At 41.7% G+C, this 9,836-nt stretch overlaps 1 protein-coding gene across 1 annotated transcript; it reads left to right on the top strand.

The window, feature by feature from the left end:
* The first annotated feature begins 377 nt into the window (after positions 1-377).
* On the top strand, positions 378-9,796 carry CST6 (cystatin E/M). Its single transcript, XM_083164584.1, has 3 exons — positions 378-1,899; positions 8,474-8,581; positions 8,809-9,796. The coding sequence occupies exons 1-3, from the start codon at positions 1,669-1,671 to the stop codon at positions 8,890-8,892; spliced, it is 423 nt and encodes a 140-aa protein (XP_083020710.1). The 5' UTR covers positions 378-1,668; the 3' UTR covers positions 8,893-9,796.
* The last annotated feature ends 40 nt before the right edge of the window (positions 9,797-9,836 follow it).

Here is a 9,836-nt window from a genome sequence, read left to right as displayed (position 1 = left end):
CCTGCGATGCCCCCGATTAGAATCGGTGTGGCCGTGCTAGGAAACAAGTACCAAATTTTGTTATCTTTATATCGACAATATTGCACTATCAAGTTTTTTTACAAGCCCTACAGGTTCAAGTAACAGTGTAGGAAGATTAAAAAGACCTGTGATATGCGCATTCTTGATCGCTCTATGTGAGTGTACTATATAAATTAAAACTGCTTGAAGGGACTTACAATATTGCATGGTCTTGTTTTTCTGTCGATATTGTTTCAGATTATTGTTCTGATTATCTGGCACCGAAAAACAACTGTATACAATGAATCATCTTTTAACGAAGACCCTATCTCAAATAACCTGCCGTTCTTTCCAGCCAAACAGCCAACACAAAGAAACACCCATCCACATCCAAATAAAGGGGAAGGAAGGGTGGAAAACTCAGGAAAATTAGGAAGACTCCAGCTCTGCCTGCAACTCATCCCCAGCTAACTTTGCCATCCCTGCATCCTTATTGGATGCCGAGTCACATGCTTCACTAAGGCCATCACAGCCTGGGATGTTTAACCCACTTCATGCCTATTGCAGTAATTCCATTATTCTTATATTGTAGTGAGTGCCAATAGATGATGGTAGACACCCCTGATTGGCGGTGTTAGACATACCCAATGGACAGTATTAAACAAGCGCAATAGGTGATGCTAGACACACCCCTTTGATGGTGCACCCCCTAATAAAATGTGCTGCGCACGCCTATGGATAGAGTGATGACAATCTACAATGCCAGTAAATGTCAGCTCTGATGTATATCTGTGAGTCACTGGCACTGGCATTTTCCATCTGCCAACAAGTAATGTGCTGGAGCAGTACGTAAAGGCATGGCATTTTAATGTGACATCATCTGCTGCTAATTCTTTCAACGTCTGTTTGTACTGAGCTACTACATCTGTGTCACCACAAGTACTACACTTGCCTGTGCAATGATGTTATTACTGCTAAACTCACAAAGCCTGAGAAAGGTGAGGACTGAGTTCTCCCGAGAGAACCCCGGCCAGTGGTATCTGCCCATATATGAAGCAAGCTACGCCATTCTACAAGAGACAACAATAACATTTCAAACAACCAGGGTGAAATTAACAAGATCAATGCTTTAAACATTTATGTAAACTACGAAGAAACTCAGTAATGCATATGCTTGAAACATTAAATCTCCGGCATTATATAAGCATACACTGCTAAACTACATATGGTTCTTGTGATTCCATTATTTAATGCTGTGCCACTATGCAGTACTTACTATTTCAGTGCAAACACTTTTTGTTGTGTTTTTAGAATTCCAGAATCACCTAATGCATCATATATCTCATCTAATCCATGTACATTTGCTTTACCAAGAAATCTTGTTGACATTCATTATCCCAGCCTTTGTTTGTGTTATAAACTTGTTGATTTTCTGAAATCCCAGATGATGCTATTGCAGCTTTAAATGAATTGTAAGGTAAGCTTGGAGAAAACAATTACAAAGCAACCCTTCTTGACAAATCTCATGCAATATTTGCTATGAGTAATGTTACCTGCCTAATGTCATAATAAGGTGTGTTTTTTGGGCAAGGCTAAGTTTAAGCTACCTTTATTTAAGAGAAACACTGCTGTGCAACAATCTATCATTCCACATTCTAGCAGAGCAATATGATTCTCCCTGTGCTCATATGCATCTTTTTGTCCTGTTTCTACTCTGTGCCTGCTGAGGAGGAGGTGGTAAAAGCAGAGAATGTTGATCAGCTTGGAGCGTGGCATCAGTTACCACTGGACTCAAAGGAAGTCACTAGCATGGCACAGTTTTTACAAGACACATATAATGAGAAAAGTAAAACTTTGTATTGGTACAAGAACAAAGAAGTGCTGGAAGCTTTCTCTCAGGTAAAAATATGATATTGTCTATTATATTGTCTAGTAACTAAATGATTTTCAGTTATTACTACTTATATTTGGGAACTGATGATACAAACTTATCAATTAAGTAAAATGCTTTCAGGTTCTATTTCTGTTCAGTATTAGTGGTGGCTGTCATTAAACAGTTCCTATTCCCTAAACAGGTCTACCAAGCATTATATGGTGTCATCAACTAGTTTCCAATAATACCAGTTTTCTTAGTTTTATCATTGGCAGGACTGTAAATAGAGTGGTATGGAGTGTGTCACCGCAAAAACAGCGCTGTAGGGTAGGGGACGCTTTTGGTGTCACCTGTCAAGTATCTGTTTTATTTACTTTCCCTTGTAGCTTCTCTCCTCTTTGAGGCCTGGTATCTCCGAATCCCTGTCTCCTCACCCTACCACTTCCTTTGCTGATACCTACACAACATTCATTAACTTCGCTTGAGGGCTTTTTGTTATTAAGTCACACTGTCCTTTATTACATTTCGAGATGCTGACATACCTGGGATTCGAACCCATCATCTGTGGCATCGCAAAAACATTATTCATTGATCTATCTGCCCTTGTATAGAAAGCTGGAAAATTCCAACTATTTGAAGCCTGCCTTGTACTTTTGGAAAAATTATCCAAAGTATATTTAGAGAGAGAGAGTCAGCCCTGCCCATCGGGATACACTGAAGCAGTGCAGCCTAATGCAATACACAATAACCCTTAATCCAGGGGTTCCCAATCTTTTTTGATTCACGGCACCCTAGAGAATCAGATTTTTTTTCACGGCACCCCTAGGTCCCAAAATGTTTTATTAGATTGGGTTTATATGCGATTCTTAGTGGCAGTTATGTGGTAAAGGGCAGTATTTGCTTCTGTTTGTACACATTCTATGATTGGCAGCCACCAGCACTGGTTTTGCTCATTAATAATTAACCATTAATAATTTGAGTTGGTCCTAGACCACCAAGCCGCGGCACCCCTGCATGTGTCCCGAGGCACCCCAGGGAGCCACGGCACACAGTTTGGGAACCACTGCCTTAATCCCTTGACAAAAACAACAACAACAAAAAAAAAAACAATTTATCATTTATTGAAAAAACATACTGTACCAAGTGATGGTGTCAAAAAGAGCTGTCCGATGTTTCGGTCCAAATACAATGACAAATACATTCAAGAGAATCAATGTACTAGAGGGTTGCCGACCCTCCCAGAATTCCCGGGAGTCTCCCGAAAATCGGGTCCCCCTCCCGGCCCCCCGGAAGGGTGGGCAACCCTCCCGGAAATGCCGCAATCCGCGGGTCTCAGAGGAGGGGGCGGAGCTAAAATGGCACAACCGTGGGGCTTAATGATGTCACAGTCAAGCCCCGCCCCCCGATCGGGTAAGGAAAGGCTCATCTCCGGGCTTCTCCCGGAGAGGAGCATTTAAAAGTCGGCAACCCTGATGTACTAACATGTATAGATATCCAGTATAAGCTGGCAGAATCAACAGACCCACTGGTGCCCCATCACCAAAAAGTCATGGATCAGGTTTGCTTAAAAACTTGACCTGTCACCTTTTGTATACTCACACTTTTGGGAAAGGATAGCACGACTTTGGGTCAGACTGCAGGACAATCCCCTTACTTTGCTGAATACCAGCATTCACAAACCTATAAACGTATTATATGTGATTTAGTGTATTTTGTCAATAGTAATAATGTTGACATTCATAATGTCAACATTAGAATGTCAACATGGTGGTAATGTTGACAGAGATTACATGATCACACCACATTGCTGCAATGTACACAATGCATTTGTAAGGTATCCCTAATCCTAACCCAAAACCCTAAATGTTTACTTGTTCACTGTGTCAACATGTCATGCTGTCATTGGCTTAGCTTTCATGGGATCCTTTTTGATGTTCACTTAATGGGGAATATTTCCTCCTGTTTTTGCAAGCCTGCAGGGGGTCAATGGATAAACTCACTGGCCTTTATTCAGATCTGATCGCAGTACAAATTTGTTTGGAAAATGGGCAAAACCATGTGCACTGCAGGTGGGGCAAATGTAACATGTGCAGAGAGAGTTAGATTTGTGTGAGTTATTTTGATTCTGTGCAGGGTAAATACTGGCTGCATTATTTTTGCAGTGAAATTTAGATTTCAGTTTCACCACACCCCACCAACTCTCTCTGCACATGTTACATCTACCTCACCTGCAGAGCACATGGTTTTGCCCATTTTGAGAACAAATTTGTAAAGGTACTGGGGGAAATTTACTAAGATGTGAATTCTACTTTACAAGTGATGTTGCTATGGGCAACCAATCAGATCCTGTCTACTATCTTCTAGAGGGTGCTAAATAAATAATAAGTAGATTCTGATTGGTTGCCCATAGCAACATCACATGTGAAGTAGAATACACATCTTAGTAAATTTCCCCCACTGTACAGTATGCTCATTTAATTTCTACTCAACCAGACATGGTTGCAGGTGTATCTCTTTCAAATTCCTGAGGGCTAGTGCAGTTATAAAGTAGATTATTATGTTAATTCCTTGCAATTATGTTAGATCTCTTAATTTATATCAATTAATTAGATTTTCATATGTTCTGCTACAGGAATGGAGATTATCATTTAATTTTTAAGGGAATAAACAATGAATGTGGAGAGATTAGAATTAATGGTACTTGTGTATTATTTGGGCGCCCGATTTTTTCATTGCAGGCCACTACTTAAGGCATGCGATGCGATGCGATTTTTCATTGTAAAGACCTGATTTTTAATTGTATAGTCACCCATGGGTGATTTCATACCCCCACTATCCAACTACACATGGAGTTGATTATATATAGTGTGGCGAGCGCAGCGAGCCACTGAGCCCGAAGCGTGGCGAGGGGACGCGGATTACTTTACATGTATTCTGCGTCCCCTCGCAGGGCTCGCCACGCTTCGGGCTCAGTGGCTCGCTGCGCTCGCCACACTATATAAAATCAACTCCAAGCGTAGTTGGATAGTGGGGGTATGAAATCACCCATGGGTGACTATACAATTAAAAATCGGGTCTTTACAATGAAAAATTGCATCGCATGAATTGTATGCCACTATATTGCATGCGATGCGATGCAATACAATGAAAAAATCGGGCGCCCAGATATTACACAAGTACCGAATTAATTTATTTGAAGATGTTCGATTTTACTTGATTTAGTAATTTGTCTCAAGTGTAACTGACAGCTTTCCCTATTTGTATACAACATAATGATGCATGATTGTATTACAGTAACAGATTATGGACCTTATTCTGGTTGACTCACAAGGCTGCGTATTCGTAGTCTTGGGAGTCTGCCGGGTCGCCCCCTCCCTCGGATGCTGTGCTCATTCGACCGGCATATGAATGGATGTTTTACATATACATCCATTTCACAGGCCAGAGAAAAAATCTGGTGATGTCACCGGGCGATTACCATGGGAACTCTCAGCGCTTTCATGGGAACACCACTGCCCCAGGCCCTGCCCGCTATCTTGGGTGCGTTCACCCAGTGAACAGTCTGTTCGCAGTGGCTGCAAGCACCCAGTGTATGTACATGCGCAGAATACGCATGTGCATGTGCCCACCATCGGACCCCTTGCGAATTAAGGAGTCTGAATGAACGGACCAGAATAAAGGCCTGTGTATAAATAGGGCAATGTCACTTTCATCAGGCATACATACACAGTCAGTGTTGCAAGTAAGGGGGTACGGCGTGGTACGGAGTACCTGTAAGAAATATGTTGCAGGTACGCAGTACCACTTACCCTCTGACCCACTGTCAATTCTATTTTTATTTTAAGTCTAAATATAATGCATCCGCAGCCCGCCCACCCAGCGTTATGATTGGTGCTTAATGCAGCTACCGGCTACTGCTGATTTAGCCTGTCACACTGACAGGCATCAGCGGCGCTGACAGCATGAAGAGCAGGCTCCACAATTGTAAGCACAAGCTGCCCGGCTCTACCCCAAGCAAGAGCCAACCCACCCCCAGTCATTCCCTCTTTCTCATTCACTGTCTCCTGATGCCACGCTACTATTGTCGTTTAGTCACTTCTCTAGCTTTGTGTGACCACGCCCCCTCACGACACATGGCCACGCCCATTTTTGGTGCAGGCTATCAGTACCACCAAGAAAAAAAATCTACTTGCACCACTGTACACAGTGCACTACATATGGCTGCAAATATGCTTGTTTTTGCCTCCTACTCTTTCTACATGTGTCAACGATACATATGTGATCACCAATGAAGGAGTCCTTTATGTAAAACTATGTAAACCCTTTGGAGCTGTTCAGTTGCCTGTAAGTTTTGGAACACCCTGACATGTGAGTTAGTGAATGACTGTCAGTGGTGTATTTGCTTAAAATTCCCAGATAATGATGGCAAGTTTTGCAAGATTGCAATGACTATCAGGCATTTACCTGCCCAATAGGCAGATAATATACGCAGCCTAGAGAGCAGGTCTGAATCAGGCCCATAGTCTATACTTAACAGACTTGATTTGTTTTTATAGGGTTAGCTAAACCAAGTTTGTTCAGAGAATTATTGATCATTATTATTATTATTGATCATCCCCAAAAAATGAGGAGCCCCTGAGGTGAGGTATATACTACAAACCTCCTTCAGACTCCTTCCATCTGTGTGTTCAGTATCCCAATAAGGGGGGGGGTTCCATCTCATCCCAGTTTCTTCTACAGCCCATCAACCAATCCGGGGGCCACCAGGGCACAGCCATCTTCAAGCAGCCATCTGTTCAGCTTGTCTCCTCAGGCACTTCACAATGCTCTGTAATGGCTTCTCCAATCTCTCCTTTTACATAGCCATCCTTGACAGAGCCTAATTTCCCATTAGGCACGTGAGGCACGTGCCTAGGGGCGGCACATGTTTGGGGGCGGCACTTGGATGCCTGTGATAGTATTGTCAGCCCAAAATGTACCAATAACTGCAAAATATCCACTGTACTGTACTATATTCCATCTTAAATAGAGTGTAAATGGATAGAACATGCAGATACTGCCCCTATAAACTGTCCTACTTAGTAAACATTATTGTTGTGCCTAGGGGCGCACTCATCCCTAGTAGTAGTAGTAGTACGTTTATTTATAAGGCGCTGCAAAGTGTCCGCAGCACCGTACATAGCAAACAAATGACAAGGTAACGTACAGGGTGTGTTGAAAAATACAGTATAAATAGGGGTATAGCTGGTAGAAATAAAATCAGCATCAGTTCAGAAGTAGGTGTCAAAATTGTCGAGGAGACTGAAGATGAAGTAGAGGAAGGGAAGAACAGGACAGGAGGACAGGTGAGGTAAAGAGGTAGGGTGAGTATGTGAGGCAGGAGGACCCTACTCATAAGAGTTAACATACTAAAAATAGGTGGGTGGACGAACGAAAAACAACAGGATAAGTAGGAACGGTGGCAGGATAGGAGGATCAAAAGAAGTTAGGAGGAGGGATAGGCTAGTCGAAAAAAGTGGGTTTTGAGGGAGCGCTTGAAGGAGGTAAGGGAATCAGAAAGCCTGATGGCTGGCGGGAGGTTGTTCCAGTGCAGAAGGGCAGCGCGAGAGAAGTCTTGGACACGGGAGTGGGAGGAGGTGATTAGGTGAGAGGTCAGTCGGCGGTCAGCGATGGAGCGAAGAGGACGGGAGGGAGTGTGGATAGAGATCAGTGAAGAGAGGTAAGGAGCGGTGGAGGAGGAGAGAGCCTTGTAGGTGGTGGTGAGGAGTTTAAAGAGAACTCGGAAAGGAATGGGGAGATAGTGAAGAGATAGACAGAGGGGGGATCCCTAAATCCGCCCCTGATCCTTGAGGCCCCTCAATTCCCGGCAGCAATATGGGTTCCCATCACTATTGATAAACAAACCCAGACAGCTGCAGCCATGACACTTCTTGCAGCTGTGTTAATATGGGGCAATAAGGCAGCACTCTCTCTACGGTTGTGTATTGAAGCATCTCCAGTATTTATAGTGTTGACCTAGCAACCGTATCCCCTCTCTTCTATAAATCTCTGACACTGGTGGGAGGGGATCACTTTTTATGAGCATTCAAAATGTTTAGCCTGGATTACATCTGTGATGACCTATCATCTAAAACAAAGTTCCAGCGATCATGTAAAGGTTTGGTTTGCCTATTATATATCATCTAAACCAAACCAAAAAAACATCAAAATAGCCATAAATTACTGTGAAATTAAAATACATTTATCTGCCTCTAGCAAGCTTCACAAATACTAGATCAAAGATACATACTGTATATTTGTTTAGATCGATTAGAAAGTAAGCATGGATCACGCCGAGTACACACCCTATAGCAATGCGTGGTCCCGCACATCGCCATCGCCCGCTCAGATAGACAGATTGCCATAGAGCACGCTTAGATCGCCTATAATCATAGGCAAAACATTGATTGCTGAGCGCTCTGTGCTTAAACATCTCACTGGGCTCCTGTCACCCCATGTGTATGGGGCTTAAGATAAGTTCTCTCTCTTCCTTTCAAGCAAATGTAATAAGTAGTAATATTAAATCTAATCTTAATATTTCTGTTATTTATTTATTTCAAGGTCGTTAATGGGATTAATTATGAAATTACTATGATTATGGAGCCAACTGGGTGTCTAAAAGAAGAAGATTTGAAGACCTGTACAACTCCCAGCTTTGATGACATGAAGGTACTAATGTTCAATATGCTCAATAGAAATAGAATAATACTTTTGCTTTACTTTCAATATCAGAATCCTATATTCTGTGATGTGACTTTTATACTGGGGTGCAGTATACAGATTTTCTCGATTAAGCTATATATGAGAAATGACTTAGCAAAAAAAATAAAAAAAGATGCATCCTTTCACTGAATTTTACTTTCTTTAACTTTATTCTTTATTATCTTCCTCCATAGGTGGAGAAATGTCACTTTTATGTAGAGGAGAATCTTCCAGAATTAAAACCATTAATCATCGGCAAAACATGTGAAGAAATGTAACCTACAGTACTATCCATTCCTCTAAGTTGTCGATATGAAATGAAATTTGCTCTGTTCCCTAAAATGTGATACTGGTGCTATTGGCCAGCATAATTTATTATTACAAACTCTTAATGGCAGATGCTGATTTTTTTTAATGTTGTCTAGCCACGTGTTATCTTTCATGATTTAATCAATAATAACTACTTTACTAGAATTAAGATTTTTAATGAATAAAAGAGTCTCTTAAAAATGGTTGTATATGTTTTAAAGCTGCTAAATGAGGTACATACCTGGCAATTAAATTCATGGTATTAGATATTGCTATGTCTCATCATATGTACAATGCGCATTGTTTATACTCTAAAATCAAAACACACACACACACACACACACACACACACACACACACACAAACACAGTCACCTTATGTGTAGGTCAGTGTTTTGGTCTAATCCAAAACCTTGAAGATGTTCCCTCTGAAAAGAAACACCAACATACCTGTTAGTGTCAGATATGTAGGACACCACTGGAAGTGATGTCACCACATCTGAAAGTGCTGTTAGTAAATTTAAATAAACAGATTAAATTTGTGGCCAGATGGCTGAAATCACTGCAAAAATAACTTGCAGTCGTACAGATCCAGGACCAATACATTAAATTAAAGTATCCACAGAGATGCATTTTAGTAATACATATTGCAGCGGGTGCACCACCACAAGCCGCAGCCGATTCCCACCACAAGGCTGTGTTATGGCCCTGGTTGAGACGGCAGCATTGGTTCCTTTGTACTGCAGGAAGGTGTGACCTCCAACATGTTGTGTTACTGCACATGTGCAAACTGTTTGATACCACTGCTGTTAACTCGTGCATTACCACAGTTTCTGCATTAACCCGGTACCTGTTGTTTACTAATAAATCTATGATTTTGGCTAAAGACTGACTGTGTGGCCTAACAGTTATTT

Source organism: Crinia signifera, chromosome 11 (assembly GCF_055691185.1).
Source record: "Crinia signifera chromosome 11, ASM5569118v1, whole genome shotgun sequence".
NCBI lineage: Eukaryota > Metazoa > Chordata > Amphibia > Anura > Myobatrachidae > Crinia > Crinia signifera.
This window is presented reverse-complemented; position numbering and strand designations above follow the sequence as displayed.